This window comes from Lonchura striata, chromosome 5 (assembly GCF_046129695.1).
Source record: "Lonchura striata isolate bLonStr1 chromosome 5, bLonStr1.mat, whole genome shotgun sequence".
Lineage (NCBI taxonomy): Eukaryota > Metazoa > Chordata > Aves > Passeriformes > Estrildidae > Lonchura > Lonchura striata.
The window spans coordinates 22461497-22487948 of NC_134607.1; the positions used below are offsets into that span (position 1 = coordinate 22461497).

General features: G+C 50.9%; 2 protein-coding genes across 2 annotated transcripts; both read left to right on the top strand.

Moving 5' to 3' along the window:
* The first annotated feature begins 7359 nt into the window (after positions 1-7359).
* HMOX1 (heme oxygenase 1) lies at positions 7360-13020 on the top strand. Its single transcript, XM_021554028.3, has 5 exons — positions 7360-7479; positions 7795-7915; positions 10208-10699; positions 11317-11428; positions 12761-13020. Exons 1-5 carry the CDS (start codon positions 7448-7450, stop codon positions 12895-12897), a joined length of 894 nt encoding a protein of 297 aa, XP_021409703.1. The 5' UTR covers positions 7360-7447; the 3' UTR covers positions 12898-13020.
* Positions 13021-16095: 3075 nt separating this feature from the next.
* Positions 16096-25314, top strand: MCM5 (minichromosome maintenance complex component 5). Its single transcript, XM_021553986.2, has 17 exons — positions 16096-16184; positions 16387-16569; positions 17435-17561; positions 17659-17787; positions 18061-18233; positions 19518-19673; positions 19762-19928; positions 20507-20678; positions 20781-20892; positions 21645-21788; positions 22080-22145; positions 22713-22889; positions 22990-23102; positions 23326-23454; positions 23693-23835; positions 24400-24527; positions 24956-25314. Exons 2-17 carry the CDS (start codon positions 16403-16405, stop codon positions 25055-25057), a joined length of 2205 nt encoding a protein of 734 aa, XP_021409661.1. The 5' UTR covers positions 16096-16184; positions 16387-16402; the 3' UTR covers positions 25058-25314.
* Positions 25315-26452: the final 1138 nt, after the last annotated feature.

Genomic DNA, 26452 nt, shown 5'->3' on the forward strand with positions numbered 1-26452 from the left:
AACCTTCTAGTTCTGCAAGGGATCATTTTAATTACATGCTGGGCACTTCACATTGTTTCATGATTGCAAAAAAAGAAAAAAAAAAAATGACAGCACTGTAAGGAATTCTTTTAGATGCCTTTCCCTTTTTAAATTTTCTGATGTTTTAGAAAGAACAGCGCTGCTCGCTCTGACCACCGGATGGCTCTGGTCCCTCGCACACCCAGACCGGGCTTCCGATTGCAGAGGACAGCCCCTCCCTTGGCAGTGACCTGCTTAGAAGGCTCGGCCACCTCCGGGGACAGGAACAAAACAAAGTTTTTCCGTAGTCTCGTATTATGCTGCAACTATCAGCCCTGTGCAGCTCCGCACAGCGACCACACCAAAACATGCATTCATCCACACGTTGTGACTGTACAGAAGACGGGAAGAGCTTGTGGTTGTGCTCTGCCTAGGTATCCATTAATAACCACACTGGAAACAGAATCCTGACCTGGACAGATATTTTGCATGACCCAGAACAGCTGTTGCTATGCCAGATGAAGAAAGACATAACTTCCTTGTACTGGGTCAGAGTTGCTTTTCATCTCTAAAAACTAAATATACACTAAAAGTTAATGAGAATTTCCATGATGGTTGGGTAGCGTGATATTGGGCATGCCAGCATCACATTCATACAGGCAAAAAATTACATGTTTCTCTTTTACCAATCACTAACCTCCAAATAGTACATGATTTTTTTTTTTTTAAGAGGTGATAACAAAAATATGTCCTGATTTTCTACAGCATTGTCTCACAAAGTCAGCACAGAACTGTCCCAAGCCAGTACACTGGGAAGGCTGTTCTCCATTCCACAGGATTTTCATGTTGCTTTGCGTATGAAAACTTCCTCATAGTTTATTTTGGGTAACAAAATTCTCCCTCCCTATACAAAATGAGAATAAAGCCACTTCCCCTTTCCTTTTGATTACTGTAGGTGCTGCTAAGGGTGGATGAACACAATATAAACAAATCAGAGGAAAAGTAGGTGTTCCAGTGCTCAGGAGCAAGGAAATAGATATGGCCATAGACAGGATCAATTCCCATGAGTACAGGTTTGCTGCAGTGCTGCCTCCAACAGCCTTCCTGAAAGGCTGGACATTGGCCCTTGCCAGGCCTTGCCAGTCTTGGATGGGGGGTGCAGGGGTTTCTACACTGTGCAACAGAGAGGTTAGGGGCTCAGCCTTGCTGAGGAGACTCCTGGGGGCTCTGCAGCAGGGATTTTGTTGGGAGAATCAGGAATTCCCTCGCAGCACAGAAAAGCTGCATATGCCTGTATCCAGGTGTTTGTTTTCCTGGCCAATCTCGGCAGAGACTCGTGGCTCAGGCACAAAGCAAATTTGACAGCAGGGTGAGGCAAGGACACCACTTTCCTGCAGCTTTAGGGAAGTCTCTTTCACCAGCACAGAGTGGCAGGAAAATCTGTGTTTAGAAAGGTTGCTGTGAGGCACTTCACTGGTATTTTTAGCTGCTTGACCCCCCCCCGCAAAAAAAAAAAAAAAAGCTTAAATGCCAGATCAGTCTCAATGAGAGAGAGGTGCCAATTTCTCTGAGCTCTTTAGCAGTCTTCGTCCAAAAAGAAGAAGAAGAAAAAAAAATTAAACAGCCAAGGTGTGAGTGATCTACCCCCTGACTGCCCCGCTGCCCCTGGGCAGGGACATGTTTGGTGCCGGCATGCACACCATGAACCACCAGCTCCAGCCGGGCAGTCAGGGGGTAGCTCCCCCCACACCAGGCACCTTCAGTCTCACCACTGACCGAATACCTTTGGTCCCTCTCGGCCTCTGCTAGACCACACCCGGCAATCGAACTAAATCCCGCCTCACTGTGTTAATGATTATTTAGCTGAAAAGCTGCCGCTGCCGCCCCGAGTTCCTGCTGTGCCAAGCACTGCTCAGGGGAAGGGCTGAGCCCAAAGTCCTGTTTCTTCAGTGCCTTGGATGCTAGGGAATGCATCCCCCCAAAAAGGGGGGTGTTCTGACTCCTTTGCTGTACCGGCTGCAGTCCATAAGCTTCGTAGTGCACTGGGCTCTCCAATGCTGGGCTCACTCTGCCCTAAACTAAGGTCTTTGAAGTATTATCTGCCCTTTCTAACCCTTCTTTGGCTTATTTCTCCTTGTAAGCACGTACCTGTCGGCCTCTCAAGACAGACAGCAGCTCGGTGGGGTAAATAAGTTCCTGCCTGCCTGCCCCGGAGCGATCTTTGGTAATGAGTGAAGAAGAGAGCACAGTCTATGTATGCCACAGACACCCTATGTGTGTCTTGAGTAAGTCACTTAAAGTTGGCACATCTTGAATGCCACGCTCTAAAATGGATTCATCCCCATACGTTGTTCCTGGGTTTGCTGTTTTCCATGAGCACAGGTGAAAGCCAGGTGCCTACCCAGTACCCCAGTGTTCCTATGCCTTGATTCCTATGCAGAGACTGTCCCGGTCTCACAGCAGATGGACAGAGCAATCCTCCGCGTGTCCAGGTCAGAGAGGGTGCAGCTTTCCCAGCTCGGAACACCAGCTTTTCCAACCCTTCCCTCCTCACCCGCTGCGGCTCTGGGAAGAACAGCTGAAAGGGGAACATTTTGTGGCTGCAAGTGATGCCGCACGTTCCGCCAAGGCATGAGCCCCAAAACCGGCAGCCGCCTCCCGCTAGTGCTGAGTCACCCTTTTCGCAGCGTGGGCGTCCTGCTGAGTCAGGGTCGGGCGGGGCCGCGGAGCGAGGGGCGCTGTGCTGAGTCACGCTGTGCTGAGTCACGGCGGAGCGGCCCCACGTGAGGCTGCTGAGATTGCAGCTGCTGCTCCTGGTCCCGCTCCCAAAGCTCCGGACAACCGGAGAAACCTCCAGAAACAGCCCCTTCCTGCGGCACAGCATTTCTTCTGTACCCTGGACAGGGAACCACGCAGAGGTTATTTGGAAACCTTGTGGGGAGGGGGGACTTGGGTCTCACTTTCTGTGCAAAACTTGGTTTCCCGTTCCTCTTTCTCCTGAGAAAAGGGTGTGAGCAGTGTGGTACAAGGTCCTCTGTGTTGCAGATGTGTGATTTTTCAAATCCAAAGTTTCACGGTTTGTTCTGTCCTGCGGTCAGGGCACACTTTGTTTTCCACAGTTGTGGCACTGAAACAAAGGAGGCAGCAGCACTGACTGAAACATTTGCACAAATGGGATTTTATTTGCGAACTCTGTCCCATTCCCTTCCACACCTCCCTTTGGTTGCCAAAGCAGCTCCTAGCTGGACACAGGATTGATTCCCATGACCACCAAGACTCTACGAAGCATGGTGGGCCCTATGTACTCTCTCCCAAAATTTCAGCCCAGTGTACCTATAACCTGCTGTGTGCTTAAGGTAACTGCCTGACTCTGGTCAGGCACATGCCTTGCAGGGCACTTGCTCTCCCTTCTTCTCCCCATTCTGTTTCCAGACAGCCCAGGCTCTCTCCTTGCTCATAGCTATGTGCTGGAGACACCAGTGTGCTGCAGCACACACATACCCATACATCTGTGAATATAATTATTGTAATCTGCATTTCCTGTTTTTGTCACGCTGGTTCATTTATCCTGGGAAATTTGCCTGTGCCTCCATCTCCTACCACACTGTTTTCCAGGGTTCCCGTGTGGGGGGTTACCTAACACAGCCATGTCTGTCTATACAACCCTCCAGTAGTACGAGCAGTGCCAGCCCCAGGGACAGCTGCAGCGCCTGAGCTCTCCATAGGGATTTCCAGTGCATTGGACGCTCAACCTCCTTTTTCTCCATCTTCATCTTTGATCTAGATTGGAATTTTTAGATGCTGAGAGACCAGTGAGCACAGTCAGTTCAGCGAAGGCGGGGCTGGGAGAGGCAGTATCCTTTGGTAAACACAAATTAACACACAGGATATCCCTGTACACTCCAGTACAAACTCCTTTCTCCAGCAAGTAATTTTAAGCAATCTGTAACCCTTTTCCCCATACCATTACACAGCAAATCCTCATCACCGAGTGATGATGCAGCAGCCTGGCTTGCACTCAGCTTTCCGAGTGCAAACCAGGCAGCTGCATTTTGCTGTGTCACGGTTTGAGAGAGCCCATTAGTCCCTCTGAGCTGGCTAAGGCCGGTTTTCCCCATGAAAATGGAGCTGAGCTGCTGGGAGCTACCAGCACGGAACAGCGCTACCCACAAGGGACTCAAGAGAGCTGACTTTGCATCCCGTGACTGCCAGTGTAACTAGACATTTCTGGCCATAAATCTGCTGGCAAAATAGGCTGTTAATGTACAAAGAGGAGAAAATTCCCCACTTCCCTGTTCCACATGGAAACACTGACCCCTCAATAACTTTCTGTTGTTTTTAACCATTCATCTCCCATCTCATGACTAAGCATTTTCTCAGGGGCTGGGATGTGCAGACAGGCTTTTAAGTCCAGCAAGAACTTTTACAAATATCTTGCCTGAGGCTACTTTCTTCATCTTTGCTAGAAATCCCCTGGGCAGTTTTGCTGGTGTCCTCACAGTGAGTAGCTCTGGCACTACCCAGACGCAGCTCACTGGAAAGGCAGGAGACAGCAGGGCTTCTGGCAAGCACAGTGGAGACCACAGCTCTGAGACTTGATAGTCAAGCAGAATTTCCTACTGACTGGATTTGGGCTGGGCTCTGATTTCCCATGGCCCACTCTGCTCTGGGAGCCTGTTTGCTCCTTCCACCAAAAGCACTCACCTCCCTCCCCATTCATTGCTCCCAAGTGGCAACTTCCAAAGTTCTCTTTGAGGAGGAGATGGTCCCTCACAAATCCCTGCTGGCATGTTTGCTTGCTCGGTGGCACTGACCTCCCTCCCATCAGCAACAGCACTGCAGAAGCAATTCAAGCCCTTGCTGCAGAACACTGAAGGGGTCAGAAATGCTCCAGGCTAGCAACTGCAAAGATGATGAAACCCCACTTTCAGTTCTCCTTCCATCTTGCTGCAGGGCCTTTGGGCCTTTCCAGAGAGCTAGGCTGTGTCTCACAGCTGCTCCATCCCAAGAAACCCAAATCAGAGAGAGATCAGACAGTATAAATCACTTATGGGGCATGGCTTGCTTGTCTGCACCTTTGCAAGTCTCCTGGCAGAGGTGAGTTGCATCTCTTGTGACCTGCCCAGGGGAAGGTAAAGCCCAAAGAGCCAGAAGAGGTTCTGCTTCATGTTCTGGGACAGTATGGTTACAAGCCAGAAAACCTACCTGGAATGGTAGCAACAAGACTAGAGACCCTCTCTTTCTTCCCCCACAGTCTCACTCACAATCCTGGGTTAAAAGGGAAAAGGACTTTTGGATATATCTTTTATAGGGCTTCCAAGCATGCAGCTTCCTGGAAGAAGACAGGTGGGCATGCTGGAGACAAAATCATGGGCTTGAAAGCACCCATAAAGTCCTTGGGAAGAACTGGGTACATTGCCAGGGCTGCAGGTGAAAGGAGGGGCTAGGCTTGAGGATTGGATTTTTTTCATGTTATTTCACAAAATGAGTAATATACTCTCATAATATAATTCTTATTCTCATATAATTCCCATCTATTTCCTACTTCCCTCCACCAGAACTAGAGGTTCAATTTGTGCTCCAGCTTCCCCTGTCAGAATAGGACTCACTGAAAATGACAGAAAATGAAAACTTTGAGTTATGCCAGAGGGAAACATTCATTTTGAGGCCATTCCTGTGGCAAACTGTAGTTTCAATGTTTTCAGGAGGGACTCGCCATGGAGCTGTCTGCTTTCTGCCCTCTCAGGAGATGTTTGGGGTTTTGTCACACTTGCTTCGAAGATCCAGACATCCTGATAAATTTATTTTACCTTCCAGAAAAGCAAGTAAGTTGTCTGCAGTGGCATGGGGGTAAGAATGGAACATGTCAGCTTTTGCCAGCGTGCACTGTTGCTTTAAAAGACAAAAGCAAGACAGGAAAAGTCTGGCCGAGTCAGGGTGGAAATGCTGAGTAATCCTTCCTGAACGCTGCATGCCAGATGTCTGCTGGAGTCAAAAAAAGAAGCATAGAAGAATACATTTTCTAGAACAGCTTTTTAACCTACAGCCCCCAACCCTGCTGGGACTGGTGTGGGTGCAGGGACAGGGAGACAGGCAAGGTGCTGGCTTGGATAGCAGCATCCACAGAGAAGGCTGGCTGCAGAGGGACAGCAGATGCCACAGTCCTTCTCCTTCCACCCAGGCTCTGCCTCCCCACCACCCCCTGCCCCACTGTACCAGGGAGTTTCTCACACCCACTGAAGCAGGGGAGTGGTGGCTCTAAGTGCCCTGCTCTTTTGGGCTGAGCACAAATGTGTGTTTTCCAAAGTACAGCCAGCTAGTGCATCACCTGTCCCTGCTAGCCCAGCTTCCAGCATAACTACAGGTGGGAAAGAAGGGCCCAGCTTCATCTGTTGGCTGCTTCACTGACCACTTCATAAAAAAAAAAAAAAAAAAAAAAAAAAAAAAAAAGTTAAAAAAACCCCCACAAACAAAAACAAACAGAAAATCCAGCAGAGCAACAGCTATTTGCAGAAGCACCATGTCCAACTCTTTTAGCTCTTTTCCCAAATCAGAGTAATTATTTGCCTTTGAAAGTCTTTGCAAACTTTCTCAGTTTCCCCCAAGTCCTGTATGATATCTTTTCAGCTACCCCAGCCTTCTGGGTATCTAGGAGATGGTGTACAATTTTCCTAAATTGCCCTGCACACTGCTGTGGTGACAAGAGGAGCCAGCTATCAAACAAATCAGATGCCATTGTTTCCATGAGCAGGAGGGCATGGAGTGGGTTTGGCTGTGCATCGGTGCTGGCACACCTGTGTTGGCTCTGTGCAAAGTGGCAGGATTTACCACCAAGGGCAAGGGGGAGCTGCACAAGGACAGGTCTGGCACCTGCAGGCCAGAGCCGGTGCATGCCTGAGCACAGGCACAGGAGGTGGGATGGTTACACCTGAGCTGTGCTGGAGCAGGGGAGTGCTGGATTGGCTCTCCAGGCACACACACTGGGGTGCAGGGTGAGGAGGCTGCCCTCTGTGCCCCAGGAATTACCTCTGTAAATCCACCCTCCTTGTCCGACCCCGCTGTCCCCAGGACAACGAGCACCTCTGGCAGGACCCGGGCTCTGCCTGCCACGGGCAAGGCACTGAAAGGGTTACAGAGCCAGGCACCCTCAAAAGAGAAGTTTCTGGACATCCTCTCGGTTTTGCTTAGTTATCAAGATGCATCTGGTGACTTCCTTCTGGTTCTTCGGGGCGGTGGGCCAGGAGAGGGTGACAGCCAGCTGGGAAGGGAAGTGCTGCTGTGTTGCAAGAAGCCTGCAGTCACCGAGGTCAGCGGTTCGCTGCTCACGTGGCCGGGCAGTATAAAGCTGGATGTGGGAGTCAGGCTGCCCAGCTCGGAGCTTCGCTGTCCCGGGAGCTGAGGGAAGCAGCAACGCGCGAGCAACAGCAGCGAGGCAGAGGAGACAAACATGGAAACTTCGCAGCCACACAGCTCCGAAAGGTGAGAGCGGGACGGGAATGGGAGGGAAGCGTTTTGGCAGAGGAGTGTTGTGTTTCTCCCCTTGCTTTTAAGGAATGCTGTTCCTGTTCCTGCTCTGCAGCATGCTGCTGCCTCCACCTCTGGATGGAGTGTGTCAGTCTTCCTTGCTCGGGACACTGTTTGGAAAGCTGGTTCGCTCTGGGTCCCATCCGCACCTCTCGAGAATGCTCTGCTCCTTTTTCTGCCATCCCAGGCTCCTCCTTTTGTCCTAGAGAGCTAAGATTTGTTTTGTCAGAGGAGACAGCTCTTAATACCTGTTTCACTGTTCCTCCCCAGGATGTCCGCAGACCTGTCAGAGCTGTTGAAGGAAGCTACCAAGGAGGTGCACGAGCAGGCAGAGAACACACCGTTCATGAGGAATTTCCAAAAGGGGCAGGTGTCACTCCAGGAGTTTAAGGTACTTCATAGCAGCGTTGCTTGGGGATGGGATTTCCTCACCAGTTAAATCAGATGGGCTGAGAGGGGACTAAAGTGGGGAGGATGGGACAGTACAGGAGGATAGGGGCATGATGTATCAGTATCTCCTATGAAAAACATCAAACTTCTACACCCTGAGGTCCTACTGGCTCCTCTTGCAGAAGGTGGGGAAGGGCTGTGCATATCACAATGGGCAGCCAAGCTGAAACAGGAGAAATAAGGACAAAGAGGTTGCTGGGACTAATGCTATTGCTTTTTTCTTCATAAATGCCTGAATGTTATTATTGCCAGTCACAGTTAATGGAGCTAGAACTATGTTCAGATACTTGCCCAAAAGAGGGAGAATTCTGTATCTACAACATTCTAGGCAGCTGCAGCTAGAAATAATAATGGGATGGTGACAGAGCGAGGATGTGGGATCATTGCTGGCACTGAACTTTGCATTGTCACTTGAGTTATACCACAGCTGAGATCATAAACAATAACTCAAAACCAGACTGAGTTTGAGTAATCTGTGTCTGCCGCTAACAAGCAGGAGCCTGTTGCCTTTTTCAAGATAAAAAGAAACATTTCCACACATTAGCCTAACCTGGCTAGATACAGTTCCTGGGATCTGAGCCATATAACAAAGCCAAGAGCAAAACCAAAGCAAACACCTGGGCCAGAATTCCTGAGAGGCTATAGGAAGTGACACATGGACTTGCAAATAACAGCTACTGATTCAACCTGTGGCTTAATTAATTTGTTGTTGAATTGTTCCTTGGCAAATAAATCCACAGAAGCAGGAAAGAGACTGCTTGTTTCTGACAGGTGACATTCAGAATACTTAGCCAAGCATAAATTCAATCTCAGGTGCTGACTTCCTGCTGTTAGAAATATGGCATTGGTTAGGCAGTGATCTTTGAGACAGGTTAGTGTGTAAAAAGACTTTCAGGAATAAAACTTGGTTTCTTAGATAATTTTTACATGCTGTCAGGTGAATGAGATGGAACATGGATTTTAAAAATTAACAAGTGTTTAAAAGCCATGTTTCTCATTAAACAACTACCTGCCTCTGAAAACAATTAGTTGAGTTACAATTTTGCTTAATTTGGAAGGCAATGTTCCCATGTTTTGTTTCTTTTCCGGTAGGTTGGGTAACAGGTTACTGTTTAAAAAACTGTTTTTGTTTACTCTCTTGGCAGACTTATATATCTGGCCTGCTACGTGACTCCCTAGATGGTGGATATTTGTTTCCACAACCAGTCACTGCCCATGTGCTTATCAAAGTCCTATTTTCTGGCACAGTGGGACAAGGTTGAAACAGGAACTCTCTCACTGCAGAACTGACTGCTTTGTGAGAAAGTAAACAGCTTTCTCTCCTGTGAGCAGCATAATCCCCCCTACCCAAACCTGACTCACCTCTACTACAACACCTTCATCTTTTACCATTTGCTGCTCACAAGGGTCCCAGGGTAAGGAAGGGGTGGTGTAGGTGTAACAGCCTCTGAAAACAGAATGCCTGGGGAAGGAAAGAACACAGCTATATTGTCTCAGATCATGTGGAAAAGCTGGCAGATAGAAGAAAGTATCACATAAGCTGGGAAAAACAACAATAACAATGGTTTCAAAATAGAGGGGAGAACACAGCCTCACAGCACTGCTTCACAAAGGCATCTTTCAGAGGCAGGCTGTGCTTCCAGATCCCTTTTATCTTGTTCCCTTGGGGCAACCGAGGAGGCAACCCCACTTGCATGCCTGAGTGAGCAGAGTAGTGGTGCCTCAGTTCCCAGGATGGTGGGATGCTGACAGGATGAATATGTTGAAAAATAACCAGGGTGTGTCATCATTTCACAAGGCCCCACAAAAGGAAGCCACATTTTGGAGCATTCAAATTTGAACAATGTACCAGAAAGGATACCTTTGGGAATACCCTCTCTATTGACTGAGGGAATGAGAAGAGACCAGGAATGCTTAAACAGAGCTCCACTTTACATCACATCAAGCTGCCAGACTTTAACTTGAAGGCAAGGCAGTGACTTCAAGAGAAAGTAAGACCAATATCTGCTGGAAAGGGCTCACCTGATTGCTGTCTCAAGCCGAAGGGAAGGGCTAAACAGTGTCTCCCTGTACCTTGCACTGTTTTCCACGCGGGAAATCTGCACCATCACAGGTGTTCGTGACTCATTGTGGGCGTGCCCACGAGTACCTTTATTCTTAGTACAATTTGTCCCACAGACTTGAAAACAATAAACAGATGCACCTATAGTTCATGCATTTTCTTCTCTTTCAGCTGGTTACAGCGTCCCTGTACTTTATCTACTCTGCTCTGGAGGAAGAGATCGAACGGAACAAGAACAATCCAGTTTATGCCCCTGTCTATTTTCCGGCGGAGCTGCACCGCAAAGCTGCCCTGGAGGAAGACTTGAAGTACTTCTATGGCAGGAACTGGAGGGAAGAGATCCCATGTCCTGAGGCGACTCAGAAATATGTTGAGAGGCTCCACTACATAGGCAAGAACGAGCCAGAGCTCCTGGTGGCCCATGCCTACACTCGCTATTTGGGAGACCTGTCTGGAGGGCAGGTGCTGAAGAAAATTGCCCAGAAGGCCCTCCAGCTGCCCAGCACTGGGGAGGGGCTGGCTTTCTTCACCTTTGATGGGGTCTCCAATGCCACCAAGTTCAAGCAGCTCTACCGCTCCCGCATGAATGCTCTCGAGATGGACCTTGCCACTAAGAAAAGAGTCATGGAGGAGGCCAAGAAAGCATTCCTGTTAAATATACGGGTGAGTAACAACCAGCCAGCCCTGCCAGCCCACATCCTCTCTCAAACAAGAAAATAGCTACAGGGGAAATACAAGGCCAGTATTTCCACCAGGGAGCTTATGAGAAGTTGTGGATCAGGGCGAGCTGGTCAGAGTTGGATGGCTGTGCTTCTCCAACCTGCCAGCTGAATAAAACAATAGCCTCTGAAAAGCTCTTCTCCCTCCCTTAGTTTTTGAATCCAGTCTCTTCCATGTGCCACTATCCAGATATGAATGAGGGTTAATACTGGGAGTGGGGATTACCACATAGTATCTGTCCTGCCTCTGTGGTGAAGTTACACAGGTCTGCTGTGCACTCTGACTAGGTGACAGGTACCTTGCTTTCCTTCCCATCAAAAGGTGGGAAGTAGTCTTCTCCTTAGTTGAAAGCTTTGGGGAGAACCTGTAAAGAGAACAAGGAGTTTGAAAGACATCCTCTTGACCTCACAGGCAACTTCTGTTCTAAGCAAAATGTGCCAGGAGACTTAGACTGAACCCCCATGTCTTCCTCTAGTTCCTAAGTGCCTGAGGAAGGGACAGGTGGTCCAGTGAAAGAACAAGAGGAGACCACATAATGAGACAGTGTTCTTTCTTCTAAGGTGTTTGAGGCACTGCAGGAGCTGGTGTCCAAGGGCCAGGAGAATGGTCACCCTGTGCAGCCAAAAGCAGAGCTGCTTCGCACGAGGAACATCAACAAATCACATGAGCATGGTAAGACACTTCTAAGGGCAGGTGCTTCACAGTGCTCCTTCCTTTCCTTCTCCTCCCCTCTTCTGTCCTTGTTTGTAAAAGCCATTGGGAAACAAGCATGAGGTGCTTGCCCCATCTCTTCTCCAGCCATCAGCAGGTAGTGCAAGGAGAGGCACTGCTGTGTGCAAAATTTCTTCTAGACATGGCAGAGCAAGGATAACACATGTGGGCTCTTCAGAAAGTGTGTCAGTGAGGAAGCTTTACAAAAAGAGACTCCTCTCTCCACCTCTAGAGCTTTAACAAATGTAAGGTTCATTCACCACAGGGAAAACTGACCTTGAGTTCATGGAAGCAAAGGCGTTAATTTTGGGTGCTGCAGATCAGCCATGGTGCTGTGATGCTGACAGAAGGGTCTCTGGACACAGTCCTATCCAGCAGCCTGTCCTTTTGGATCTCCCTCTGATCATTTTTCCTGCCTCCCAGAAGTATTTGCTGAAAACTCTCAGAGGATGTGCTGGGTTTAAAGTGAGCACTGCTCTGAATGGTGGAATGTAATCAGGCTTGTACCTGAGTGAGGAGCGAGGTCAGATGTTTACAGAGCAGAGTGGTTCCATGAGGACATGCAATTCAAATAAAAAACCCCTTATGGCCTACTCATTCTGAAACTAAAACGGTAATTTGTTTTCAGTGCATCCTGGATTGACCCACAGTTTTTCCATGGCAAAGATGAAAAGCAAACCTTGCCTTAAGAACCCCTGGATAGTGAAGCTTAAAGCAGCTTCTGTGGGAAAGGCATTAAAAGTTCTCTGTGAAACATTGCCATTCTTTTCCCAATACAAGCATACAAGTAAGATTTTCAGAAAAATTTGGTGTTGGATGAGGAATCCCATCCTGAAGTTGTACTACAAAAATTGCTTGGAGTGCTGAAGACTGTTCAAGGTCTTTAGATGCCTAAAGTTAAATCAGTGAGAAGTAGGAGACAAAATGCCTTTTAAAATTCTATCTTCAGCATTTATCTGTCTTCTGCACACATGAGGGGTTTAATGGAGCTGGGCAGTGCAGGTGTAAGCCTGTAAGGAGACAAGGGAGGAGACTGGTAATCACCTACATGCAGAGGAGCTGTGGGCCTTTGTGATTCCCAGGTCAAGTCTGCTGCTTCCCCTCTCCACTGGGAGAGCAGAACCTGCTGCCACTGCTTCCCCCAGCTGGGCTCTGGGCTTTCTCCTTCTTCCCTGGACAACTCCAGCAGGGTGTGCTGGGGCACTGGGGAGAGCAAACACTGCACGTTAGCATCTTCTTGCCACAACCTCTTCTCACTTGTCTTAATTTGCTTTTTATCCCTGTTTGATCTAGGTCCAGCAGCTGGGAAGGAGGGTGAGAGGACAAAGATGAGAAACACAGACACAACACCCACCACTTCCCTGGTGCGGTGGATTGTGGCACTCAGCTTCCTCGCCATGACGGTCGCCGTGGGCTTGTTTGCCATGTGAAAAAGCAGGACCTTCACCTTCTCTTTGTGACTTCCCTCACCCTGAACTAATCCACCTTCCCCAGTCCTTGGGAGAGAAATTACCCCTGACTGGGTACTGTGATCTTGGTTCTGCCACTAATACTAGGAGACTTTTCTCCCCAGAAATCAAAGAGTGCTGTAAGGGGTTCAGGCAAAGTTTCTCCTGTGCTTGGTGTGAGCTCTTCTCAGAAAGGTGATAATTTTATCACCAAAAACCAAGGGTGGAAAAGGCTAAAAACAATGGCCAAGAATTGTCATTGCTTTACAGAGTGCCTACAAAAGCCCTATGGGATCAGAAACACAGCTTTGACTTCTGTCTTCCTCAGAAAGATGGAGCTCCTTGGAGCTCTGTTTGCTCAGTTTTTTTATACTGCTAAATAATACTGTGATCATTTTCTCTGTGGAGCCACGTGGCTCCCATGGGTTACAGACAGCTTTACATGACACTAGTAGGTCTTTGTTACTTCTTTTTCCCATTATTTTTGGTCTTTGAAAAACAAAAGACAGTTGTTGGACATACAGTGTCATTCTTGTCTGGTTGTATAATTTATACACATAATAAATTTCAATGTGAAGTCTTCAGGCCTGGTGTTTCCTATTATTAAAGCCTTACCCAGGGGAGAAGGAGGTGTCTTTCTTCCTCCTGACTTTATGTCTTTTGGAGCTGCTGCTGCACAGACATGACAATAGACAGAAGTGGGAGCTATCACCAGAGCCAGACTGTTCCCACGCAGTGTTAACAATAACCTTCTATAAACTAGGGCAGGTTCCTTCAGCCTCTACATACTGCTCTCTGTTTCTAGAAGCAGCATGAAATTCAGTGAGTGTGCAAAGTATTTTTAAGGGTGGAAGTGGTACATAAGAGCTGATTGCTATTCTATCACAAGAAAAAGGTGATGGGACCCTCAGTTGGTCAAACCCAGGAAGCTCTCCCTGAACTGCCAGCAAAGGCTGCATTGCCAGGCTGCCTTTGCAAGATCTTCAGCATGAATCAGAATTGCCAAGTGTGTTTTCACCACCCAAAAGTTAAAGGCATCCTAGGTTTTGGTCGAGGTGGCTGAATGGGAGGCATCAAGCACACAACCACTGCCTTCACCCAAGTGGCAAACCAACCCCCACTCCCAGGACCTGGCACACATGTGGCATTGCTAAAGGCACTCCAAACACACAGCACTGCCGGAGCAGCCCATGCACACAGTTTGCTTTCCTTGCCTTTTGCTGAGGCACATCTGGAGGGCTGGGTTTGTGCCCAGCCGCAGGCCCTGCCTGCTCCAGGAGCTTTCCCAACACAGGAGGGGCTGCAGTTCAGATATGGCACTGCAGGTACTGACAAAATTGCTGTGCTATCACCTCAGAGTTCTCTCTTTATTCCAGAAAGCCTCTGTGATCACAGTTCTGGCTGTGACCTTAATCCCAAAGATATGTTCCTACTGATCTGTTTTAATGACCAGCACTGAACCTGCTCAAAGAACATGAATCAGAAGGCAGGTCCTGCTGAGAATGAGCAGTGGGAAAACAGGACTGTCATCATTCTCAGGATCTTTTCAACTCTGCATCCCTTCCCCGACCTCCTTTAATAGTTCTTTCTTTGGATCCGCCTGCCAGAAAAAATAGCTAATTCTTGAAAAAGATAGTTGGGTGTTCGAAAAGCAGGAATATGAGGATTGATAGCTATTTATAGACAAGAACTTGCTAATTCAGATTTGAATTAAGTTCTATTGAGTCCCTCTAAAACACCCCAACTAAACCATTTTGTTATTCAAACATGCTCATTAATCTAAGATCCCAAAGAGATAATGCCCATGAGCTCAGAAACGCACTGCACCACACTCAGCCCCTCTCCACTCCTCAGAGAGCCCGACTGTGACCTCAAAGTTGGAGAATATGGGTTCTGATTGGTATCATACCCTCCCTGCTCATGGCAGGAGAGAGATGGCACTTTGGGTATCTCACAGCCATTGTTGTCACACATAGTACATTCCAGATTGAGCCTCAAGTCCGCAGAAATGGAGACTAAGGCTTTGTTTGTACTCATCTGTGATCTTTATGAGTTCATCTGGTTTCTCTGCAGCAAGGACACCCTCCTTATTTCCCACGGGCTGCACGAAACCTCCCTTGCCATGCACTGTGCTTCTCAGCTTACTTAGGGCGTGCATTGCCATGCTTTGGGAGGGCCAAAATGCACACCAGCGACCTGCCAGCCTTCCCCCTAAATTCACAAATAGCCAGGAGGAAGGCATTGTTATGTCTAGTAGGTATAATTCGCGCCATTTCTAGTATAATATATGTGATATTGAATGTTTGTTGGAGTATACACGTTTGTATTAGGACTCCCCCCCAAACCTGGTATATGTTGAAACCTGATTTACACACATTAAAGGACGTGGCTCGGCCAGGAGATGGGCCATGTCTGGAGAGATATGGGGGACCCCAGGCGCTGATCGTCGCCTGAACGACCCGAGATGGATATCACGGAAATCCTCGGGCAGATACATGTGAATGCAGCGTTCCGTAAATTCCATCAAGGGATTCACCAACTCCTGACACTGAATTGTTTCCCCTCATCACCAAAAAAAGAAAGTCTTATTAACCTATGGACTTTGAATGGAAGAAAAGACTGACTGCCCAAATGTTGGCGTCAGGCGGAATTTTCCCTATAAAAACCACTTGTGCCAGGATGGAGGTGTGTGGGCATGGAGGAAAACCTCTGCTGAGGCTGACTCCTTGTGGCACACCCAGGGCCGACCCCAGGGTCGGCTCTGTGCTTTCCTTGTGGCTGGGTAGATAGAATTTGATTGCAAAATAAATATTTTATTTTTCATATTAATTTGGCTGGACAAATTTTCATTTATAACAGCATCGTGTCCTGAGGCCCTGAAGCAGTGAGGGGGCCCAGCCTCCAGCACTAATTAATTCACTTCATTCCCGCGATGGTATCACCCGCTCCCCCTCCGCGCCCCGCCGCAATGGTGCGGCCCGCCCGCCATTTCGCCTCCCCCCGCCCTTCGCTCCCAGATTTCGCGCCACACCGCTGGGGGCGGGCGGGGGCGGAGCGCTCCGGCCAATCAGCGGCGGCAGCGGCGCCGCGCGCTCCCTCTGGGGGCGGGGCGGGAGGGCGGCTGCGGCCCAATCGGCGGCGGCGCCTGGCAGGCGGGCCAATCAGAGCGCGCGGCGGCGGAGGCAGCGCGCGCCCTGCGGCGGTTTGGTTTCCGCCGCGCGCCGCTTTTGCCGCGAAAAAGTTGGGAGCGAGTTCCGGCGGGGATAGAGGTGCGGAGCGGCGGGGGTCGGGACCGGGACCGGGACCGGGACCGGGACCGGGACAGGGATCGGGGTCGGGGTATCCCTGGGGCAGTGCGGGGGAAGAGCGCGGCCCGTGCGTGGGGTGCGGCGAGGGGCGGTCCCGCGGGGCCTTGGGTGCGCGGCGGGGGAAGGAGGCGGCTGGCGCTGACCCAGCGCTCTCGGCCCGCAGCGGAGCAGCAGCCGCGATGTCCGGCTTCGACGACCCCGGCATTTACTACAGCGACAGTTTTGGGGGAGACGCGCCCGTGGATGAGGGGCAGGTTCGGAAGTCGCAGCTGCAGAAGCGGTTCAAGGAGTTCCTGCGGCAGTACCGGGTGGGCACGGACCGGACGGGCTTCACTTTCAAATACAGGTGCTGCTGTGGCCCCTTTTCTCCTTCTGAGCCTTGCCCATCCCCACCTGCATCTCCAGTCTGCTGTTAACCTCCCTCCTGCAGTGTACACCTCACATACGTAACAGCCATTTAGTCTCTTCTCGTGGGCCATAAAAAGTTCAGCATTAAGAGATGTTTGTATTTAACCTGATAGAAAAGCAGAAGTCTGGTGTTCACACAGATTTTTAGGCAGCCAGCCAGTGGAAAAGGTAGTAATAGAGGGATCCACACTGCCAGGTTTGCACTTAATTCTGAGATTCAAGGTCTGTCTTTGGAGTTGTAGTGCTTTCTGGTCTGGAGAATTGTCTGTGTCCATTAAATCAGTGCACTGCTCTCCACGTGTGCCTTCCAAGAGTATGAAGTTCCTTTAGCCATTCTTTGCCTATGCAGCTTGGAGACCCAGCATTGAGAAAACATGGAGATGCATCATAATCAAGGGCTATAACAGTCTTTCACTTCTGAATTTCATTTATCCTGGCATTTTAAAGAAAAATGTTGTCCTGTCATTATATCCTTTGTTTTAAACCACATCTTATGTATAGTAGTTATTATCCTACATAGAAATTTCCTCCTTGTTTATCTGGTCATGTAACTCCAGCAAATACTTTACATTGCCACTGAAGCACTGGTGTCCCTGGTCTTATGTCACTTTTCCAGGTGGGCTTGGGTGAAAGATTGCCCAGGTTCCCCTGCACTTCTGGAACTCCCCTAATTTTCCCTGCTTGCTTTCCAAATGAAGGACTCCCTGCAGAAGCTGCCTTTTCTGATCCCTGCTTGTGCTAAGGCCACTGTGGATGACTGGTGCTTTCTGCCCTGCAAACCTTTGCTGCTTCCTGCCTTCCAGGGATGAGCTCAAGCGGCACTACAACCTGGGGCAGTACTGGGTGGAGGTGGAGATGGAAGACTTGGCCAGCTTTGATGAAGATCTCGCAGACTATCTGTACAAGCAACCATCAGAGCACCTGCAGCTGGTAAGGATGGATGTTGGAAACCTAGAATATTGGCACAAGAGCATCTCTGATGTTCTGCTGTAACAGACCCACTGATAGCCCATTGTTCATTCTCTAGTTGGAAGAAGCAGCAAAAGAAGTTGCCGATGAGGTCACTCGTCCTCGCCCCTCTGGAGAGGAGACTCTCCAGGACATCCAGGTGATGCTGAGGTCAGATGCCAACGCAGCCAACATCCGCAGCCTGAAGGTGAGGTGAAGTGTGTGGGTTTGATTGCAGGGGAGCTTTCAGGACCTGGTCACATGGCTCAGGACATGGGTCACTTGCTAATGTACAAGCAGCGTTACTCTGCAGCTCAGATCTGACTGCAGAGGGCTGTTATTGCTGGTTCCTGCTGTAGGGACATTGTTCTGTTAGTGGTGCTTTGCACAGAGTATTTTGTCCTTTGCTCTCATGCTTTGTAGTTTCCCATCCATCTTCCAGTGATGCTTTCTCACCTTCCCTTCGCCTGTCCCTTTTCAGTCTGACCAGATGTCCCACCTTGTGAAGATCCCTGGGATTGTAATTGCAGCAACCCCCGTGAGAGCCAAAGCCACCAGAATCACCATCCAGTGCCGCAGCTGCCGCAACACCATCAGCAACATCGCGGTGCGCCCGGGCCTGGAGGGCTACGCTCTGCCCAGGAAATGCAACACGTAAGGACTGACAAGGGCATGCACCAGCTGGCTGGAGGGCGAGAAAAGACTGCATTCCCCTCTTCCTGCTCCTGCTGCATCCCATGCATTGCAGAATCTGCTCCCTTTCCACAAGGCAGCAGCACCTGCGCTGCTCTGCCTCCACCCTTTGTGCTGCCCCTGTGCCACTGTGCAGTTTTGGCTGGCAAGTTCTGGCTGTCCCTCTGTGGTCATGCTGGTTGTGACCCTGCACGGTCAGTGCTGCGTGCAGTGCTGAGTGACCATGTCCAGGGAGTCCTTTTTATTCATAGGGAGTTTCTCTTGTACCTAAAGGTTCATGCCTGCCTCCAGCTGTCTCATAATGCTGTGTTAAGTTGTTCTCCTCTTTTCCAAACAAACTCCTTGCTTCTACATTCCCACTCCTGAAAAGCATGTTTTGTGTTACCTTACTTAGGGGTGCTTTTCTGCTAGTCTTTTTATCCTGCTTTACAGTTCCTGGTGCCTCTGAGCACTGTGTGCATTAGACTGCCATTGTGCTGCAGCTCTCAAGGCAGCCAGTCCTGGTGGGTTGTGTCTTTGGGCTCATACCTGCCAGTATTTATTTTCTGCACCTGAACTCTAATGCAGCTTGAGAGGGGTTTGGGCTAGGGAGTCATTCTTGTGTGTGGTCTGTGCAGCACCTTGCTCCTGATCCCTGACTGTATGAGTGCATCTGCTCTCTGGTGTTGTCCTGCCTGAAAGCCCTGCATGGAGTCAGGCATCAGTCGTGCCACTCTGAGACAGCAGCAGGATATGGAGCTTCTCTTTGTCTCAGAGAGCTTGTAATCTAGCTAGGCAGATGTGGCTTGAGAGACTGGGAGGTGGATGTCAGCCTTGTCACATTGCTAATTGCTTTCTCACCAGAAACCACTTAACATTTGCCTCATGCATGAGGTTGTAAAGAAAAACGCCCTGCTGTGTCAGTGAGTGTGTGCTGCTACCTTCTGTGTAATTAATGAATTACCTTCCCTGCTTGTAGCTAGCAGGGGAGGGGTGGGAGGCAGGGAGAGTGTTCAGACAAGTGTCACCCTGCCTCTGGCTTGTTCTTATGTGCACGTTTGGCACTTGCAGAAGACAAGACAGAGGCCTTGCTGGCCTTTGGTCTGGCCCCATGTGTCTGCCCTTACCTGCTAATGTGGCACTGCTTGGAAGGGGCAGCTGCCCCTTGCTGTCACTGCTGTCCCCTGCACAGGTGCCTCCAAGGGCTGGCTCCAAGGGCTGGCTCCTCAGTGCTAACAGCCTCCCCTGATCCATCTCTCTGCACAGAGAACAAGCTGGCCGCCCAAAGTGCCCTCTGGACCCGTATTTTATCATGCCAGATAAGTGCAAGTGCGTGGATTTCCAGGTCCTGAAACTGCAGGAGTCTCCAGATGCCGTGCCACACGGGGAGATGCCCCGGCACTTGCAGCTCTACTGTGACAGGTACTGGCACAGCCTTCCCACCCTGCCCCCACTGGCTGTTGCCATCATTTCCCACCACCATCCTCTGCTTTCCCCTGTCTCCTCTTAGGTACCTGTGTGACAAAGTTGTCCCAGGGAACAGAGTCACTATCATGGGGATCTACTCCATCAAGAAATCTGCGCAGAGCAAGAACAAAAGCCGCTACAGTGTGGGCGTGGGCATCCGGAGCGCTTACATCCGCGTGGTGGGCATCCAGGTGGACACAGAGGGCTCAGGTGAGGGCTGCTTTTGGGGTGCATTTGGTCTGTGCTGGTAGCCTGGTGTTGGGAGACACTCCCCACACTGTTCCTGAACAAAGTGATCCCTCAGCAAGAAGTGTGTGAAATCACAGCCTTCATCCTTCTCTGCTGTCTATGGAAAAGAGGGTTCAAGCCATTCTGGGGTCTGACTTGCCCTGGGCTCTCTATGGTCATATCCTGTAAGGCTTTTTCTCATATTAGATGAGGAGGTCTCAGCCTGAGTCCTCCAGGGTGTTTAAGCAAGAATCTGCTAAGCCATCCCTGAGGATCCTGGCTGAAGTCCATGGTTAAGATTGTATGTAAAACATGGTCCTGACTGTAATTCTCCCTCTGGGTCCAGCAGAGCTGCTTTGCCCAAGATACTTACTTTTTATGATTAGCCTCTAAGGACACAGCCTGCATTGCTGGCTTAGCAGATGCTTGCCCTCTCCACCCTTCCCACCTGGTGGCACTTGGCATGATTTTCAAGAGGGGATTTTGGTTGTAGTGCGATACAATTTCCTTCAAAACCTCCATTTGTTCACTATTGCATCACTCCCCTCACCCCTGTACAGGACATAACTTCAGTGGCTCGGTGACCCCTCAGGAGGAGGAGGAACTTCGTCGCCTTGCTGCCATGCCCAACATCTACGAGACCATTGCCAAGAGCATTGCGCCCTCCATCTATGGCAGCACTGACATCAAGAAGGCCATCGCCTGCCTCTTGTTTGGAGGCTCCCGCAAGAGGTGGGGAAGAGTCAGCCTTTGTTAGCAAAGTCACTGCTTTGTTATCAAAATAAAGGCTCACCAGCTCTGCTCCCTCTCTTCTTCCCAACCCCATCACTCCAGGCTCCCGGATGGCCTGACCCGCAGAGGGGACATCAACTTGCTGATGCTGGGGGACCCTGGCACCGCCAAATCCCAGCTGCTGAAGTTTGTTGAGAAGTGTTCACCCATTGGGGTATGTGGCTTGAGGTGCCCACTTGTAGTGCACCCCTTTTCTCTCTTCTGCTCCTAGTCTAGACCCAGAGACAAGACTGTGGTCATGGCAGACTCCTGCCTGTGCATCCACAGGCAGACTTACTGGCAGAGGCGTGAGCTGCCATTTCCAGTGCTAGCCTAGAAGGGATGGGGAATGAAGGAGGGAAGGGGAAGAAGGTCATGCCTTCTATTATGCTGTGAACCAGGCTGTTTGCAGATGTCCAAAGATGTGTCTGGTGCTGCTGTTTATTGTTGAGACTTGATCAGCAGAGGGGCTGGCTGGTCAGGACAAATTAAGTTGACTGCATCTCGGGCACGGACCTCCAGCTTGAGCCCAGTCATAGAATTATGTTTTCAGCTGTGTTTTTTGTAGTCTCTATTAAACTCAGCCTCTGACTGTATTGTTCCCTCCAGGGGCAAACAAAGTTAATGCAGCAGCCCTCCAAACAATGAATCACTCCCTCTTTTGTACTTAATATCTGTGTTTGTGTCTGCATGCCCTCCGGTGTGTCACAGCTGCTTAGTCTGAGGCTTGGGATGAGGCAATAGCCCTGCTTTTTACCCAGCACATCTGCTTTTTACATGTGCTGAGGGCATTTCCTGGAGGTTCTTCCCCAAGGAGCTGTGGATTTTGTGGTGCTAGGGATGTTTTGTCTCTCAGCTGGAGCACTGGGCTCCTGGGGGCTGCTGCAGCTGATGTACTGTCCCTTTCCTTGCTCCATATGCCACTAGGTGTACACCTCAGGAAAAGGTAGCAGTGCTGCTGGCTTGACAGCCTCAGTGATCCGTGACCCTGTCTCCAGGAATTTCTTCATGGAGGGAGGAGCCATGGTGCTGGCAGACGGAGGAGTGGTGTGCATCGATGAGTTTGACAAGGTACCTGTGGAGCTGCCTGTGTGGGAGTGGGAAGGAGAGCCCTTGAGGTGCCAGCCTGTCCCAGCAGAGCCCAGAGCTGCAGGAGGAAGGGGAACTCCTCTGAGACTCCCTCACTTCCTTTCAGGGAAGGTCAGGGGGATGGGGTTGCAAGGGAATTAAGTTACATCCTGCCCTCTTGGGCAGAGGTCCTCACAGAACTTTATGTTGGGGGTCACTTCGGTAAGTGTGTAGCAGAGGTGACTGATAGTGCCTTTTTCTCCTTGCCTGGTTTCTCTCACCTGGGATGCCAAGATGCGGGAGGATGACCGTGTGGCCATCCATGAGGCGATGGAGCAGCAGACCATCTCCATTGCCAAGGTGAGCTGTGCATTGAGCATGCTGCCCTGAGGTGGGAATCTGAGGGCCCAGCAACCAGTGGTCACTCATGTTTTGCCAGAAATGCCCATTTTAGAGTCCAGGCAGTGGTATTGATGGTTGCTGGTATCTCTGGTGTGAGACCAGTCAGCCCTGCCTGGAGGCTTTGGGCAGCCTGAATTTCATGGCTTCTCTGTGCTGGTGGCTGTCAGGCTGCACCTGCAAACCCATGCTTTGTGCCAGAATTGCCCAGGAGGACTCAGCCCTGTCTGCCCAGTGTTTGTCTCAGATCACAAACCTGGGGTGAGGTCTCCTCTGTCTCTGTCCTTGGCGAGAGGTTTTAAATGAAATTACACAGTGTTCAAGTCTCAGCTGAATCTCGTCCCTTTCCAGAAGGACATGTTAGTCCAGCCCCACCATTACAGAGCAACTGGGTGCTCGTTATGGGGCTTTATTTAAATGCAAGTGATTGACAATGAGAAAGTGGCTTTCAACCTTTCACTGAATTGATGACCTGCTGTGACATGGAGGTGGTCTTGACACCATCCTTTTTTATGCCTTCACCCACAGGCAGGAATCACAACAACACTCAACTCCCGCTGCTCGGTTCTGGCAGCTGCCAACTCTGTCTTTGGGCGCTGGGATGAGACCAAGGGCGAGGAGAACATTGATTTTATGCCCACCATCCTGTCCCGATTTGACATGATCTTCATCGTTAAGGATGAGCACAATGAGGAGCGAGACATGGTGCGTTGGGCCCCGCGGGTGCAGCTGGGACTCACGGCGCCCCTTTCTTTGGGAGGAGGAAGGGGCATTCCTGCTCTCTGACTGCCTTCTGCTTTCCCAGACACTGGCCAAGCACGTGATGGCCTTACACGTGAGTGCCTTGACGCAGACCCAGGCCGTGGAGGGTGAGATCGAGCTGAACAAGCTGAAGAAGCTCATCTCCTTCTGTCGGACGTGAGTGACGAGCGTGTCTTTTTGGCAGCGCCCACGCTGCGTGGTGGGAGGCAGTGGTGAGAGGCAAACCACCCAGCACTCTGGGTGAGCTTTCCCTTAACTCCTGCCTTGAAAAAGGGGTGCAAGAGGAGCTCTCAGGGGTGCTGCAGCACCCAAGGAAGGGAGGGGTGCCCAGGGGAGCCTTGCCAGGGGCGCTGCCTCCAGCTCCTGTTCCCCCTTGCAGGAGGTGTGGCCCTCGGCTGTCGGCAGGGGCGGCGGAGAAGCTGAAGAACCGCTACATCCTGATGCGCAGCGGCACCCGCCAGCACGAGCAGGAGAGCGACCGCCGCTCCAGCATCCCCATCACTGTCCGGTGAGCAGCACCCCCTTCTCTCCCCAAAACCTCTGGGACCAGGGCTGCATTACTGGGCTAATGCAGGAAGGGGCTGTCGTGGTGCTGCAGTGTGAGGGTGTGGCCCTGAGCCCTCAAAGTGCTGTGGGGGGAGGCAGGAGGTGCCTGGAGTGGGATAGGAGGGGATGGCAGGAGTTGGGGGGAAGAAAACTCCCTTGTAGCTGCAGCAGAAAGCAGGGAATGTCTCTGGTGGCTGCAGGCAGCTGGAGGCCATTGTGCGCATTGCCGAGTCCTTGGCGAAGATGAGGCTTCAGCCCTTTGCCACCGAGACAGATGTTGAGGAGGCCTTGCGGCTCTTCCACGTGTCCACGCTCGATGCGGCCATGTCGGGCAATCTGTCAGGTGAGGAGGAGATACTCTGTGCTGGGGCTGGGAGAGATGTGCTGGACCTGGCTGCTCAGGGCAGGGAGAAACGAGCTCCTCTCTCAGGACCTGGCTGTCAGGGGCAGGCGCTGGATCTCCTTCCTGAGCAAAGACAAAGCCATGCTTTTGGCAGCAAGGGGCCATCGTGGCTGTGGGGCTGTGCCTCACAGTGGGGGCAAAGGCAAATGACACTGAGGATCTCCTGTGCTGCTCAGGGGAGGGCTGGTCTGGCCCCTTGTGGTCCCAAGGGCAGAGTCTGATGCTGGATGTGGTTCTTCAAACCTCTAAGATCTTCTATGGGGATGAAGACAAGGAATCCTTGGGCAACAGCAATGGAACAAAGGGTTTGAAGAAAGCTCCAGCAGTCAGGTCCACATTCAGTTCTGTGCTTGGAGCTCCACAGCCTTTTACAGTGGAGCTGTTCATGGGTTCCCTAAAGTCTGTAAGCTGTGCAGGTGTGGTGGGAGACACAGGAGATGCACACTGTGTCCTGGAGAGTTACAGCTGGGCGGCACAGGGAGCTCACACAGTGTCTCCCTGCAGGGGCAGAAGGCTTCACGACACAGGAGGACCAGGAGATGCTGTCCCGCATTGAGAAGCAGCTCAAGCGCCGCTTTGCCATCGGCTCCCAGGTGTCCGAGCACAGCATCGTCCAGGACTTCATGCGGCAGGTGGGTCAGGGACCCCATGGAGGGCTGGGCTGGGAAAACAGGGACCCCAGGCTGCTGCTGGGGGCATGAAGCCCCTTCCTCAAGAGCAGACAGGGAGCCTTTTGGTCATGCTTTAGAAGGTGTTTGTAGGGAATGGTGTGCAGTGTGATTGCAGAGTTTAAGGGGGCTGAGGCAAGTTTCTGCAAAAGCTCAGAGGTCTGGGCCTGGTTTGGGGTCCTGCCCTTGAAACCAGAGCTGTTTGATTTGTGACACTGACTGCAGTCAGATCTAAAGTAGGGAAAGGGGAAGGAAGCATCAGTGTCTTGGTCTACTTGACTTGCTCCTTTCAGAGAGTCCTAGCCAGGCTTTAGCAGAGGTTCCAGGTTCCTGCTGAGCTCCTGTCAGCTCTTCCATGCTGGCTCATCTTCCCCTGCTCTCCCCTTTTGCAGAAGTACCCAGAACATGCCATCTACAAGGTGCTGCAGCTGATGATGCGGCGGGGGGAGATCCAGCACCGCATGCAGCGCAAGGTCCTGTACCGCATCAAGTGACCTCCCTGTCCCCGGCTCCAGGAGGGAACTGCTGCTGCTTGACACTGCCCAGGAGCAGGCAGAGTGCCCCTGGGAGCTGGGGCCTGCTCCTGAAAGAAGCTTTTCCTTCGGGAGCCACAAAGCCCCAGGCCTCCATCTTGAAGCAGGTTTTGTGGTGGTCAGGGTGTCCCTTTTGTGCTCTGTTGCTGTGTCATGTCCATGTTTCTTTGAACTCCAAAAGCTTTTAGTTTGTATTAAAATAAAACCTGATACTGGTACCTTGGGATCTTTTCCCCTGAGGGGCAGAGGGGATGGATCCTCTTCCTTCAGTGAAGGGGGTGCAGGATTTTAGATAGAAAGGTGTCCTTCCTGCCTGCCCTCTTATTCTCACTCAAGCTCCAGCCTCATGGGCAACACCAGCAGCCCTGAAGGCAGAAACTCATTTCTCACTCAGGGTTTGTCTCCTAAGATATAAAGTCTGTTGGCACAGGCTGTCCAGTTGGGCTCAGCAGTGCAGGAGGCACTTTACCACTCCCTGTGTGCAGTCTGCTGCTCTCTTCCCCCTCAGCCAGCGGCAGTGATGGAAATTATTTGCTGTTTGTTCCCTGCTCTTTGCTAATCCCTCTTCCCTCTCTTCCAGGGCTCCAGCAGGGACACCCTTTACCCTGCAGTGTTAAAGAGCTGTGTGAAAGCCTTGCTTGAGGCATGGGCAGAGCTCCCTGCTTGCTCCAGTGAGGATGGGGATGCAAGATAATCCCCATGAGCTATGTGCTGTCCTCCAAGTAGTCCCTGCCACCTCCTCCTTTATGCCAATGGCCTTGAGGAAGATTGTCCCACACACCAGGAGCCTCTCCTGGACACTGCCCCAGGGTGCCCCAGTGCAGCTACTCACCCTTTGCATTTGCAGCACAACATTGCACTTAAAAACTTGGCAGATTTTTGTTATTTCTAGCAAATTAGTACTGGCTGTCTGAAGTGTTCTCACAAAGATGTATGGTGCTGGTAGGTCCCTGCTCTCAGTAGCGTGGGGCCACCTTGGCTGTGAGAACACTGGTGGGGGCCTTTGAAGAGAGCAGAGTGCTGGGTGAGTAAAGCTGCTGCACCTCGTGGACAGGCTGGTGCCTGTGTCTGCTTTCAGGCTGGAAAACCCCGGGGAGGTTTCAACAGCAACAGAACCATGCAGGGCCAGCAGAGGGTACCAGAGCCCTGAGGATGCTAAACTGTGGCCCTGCTTGTGGAGCTGCCTCCTTCTAGAGGGGAAACCAAGGAGTCCCAATGGGCTGTGGTGTGTGCACTCAGTCTGGCAGCTGCCACACGGGGGCTGGACCCCACTGTAGCACTTGAGGGTTCAACAACATCCCTCTGCTGCTGGGTTTTGAGAGGCACAGGGTGCACTCCTTATGTGGTTGTGGAGTT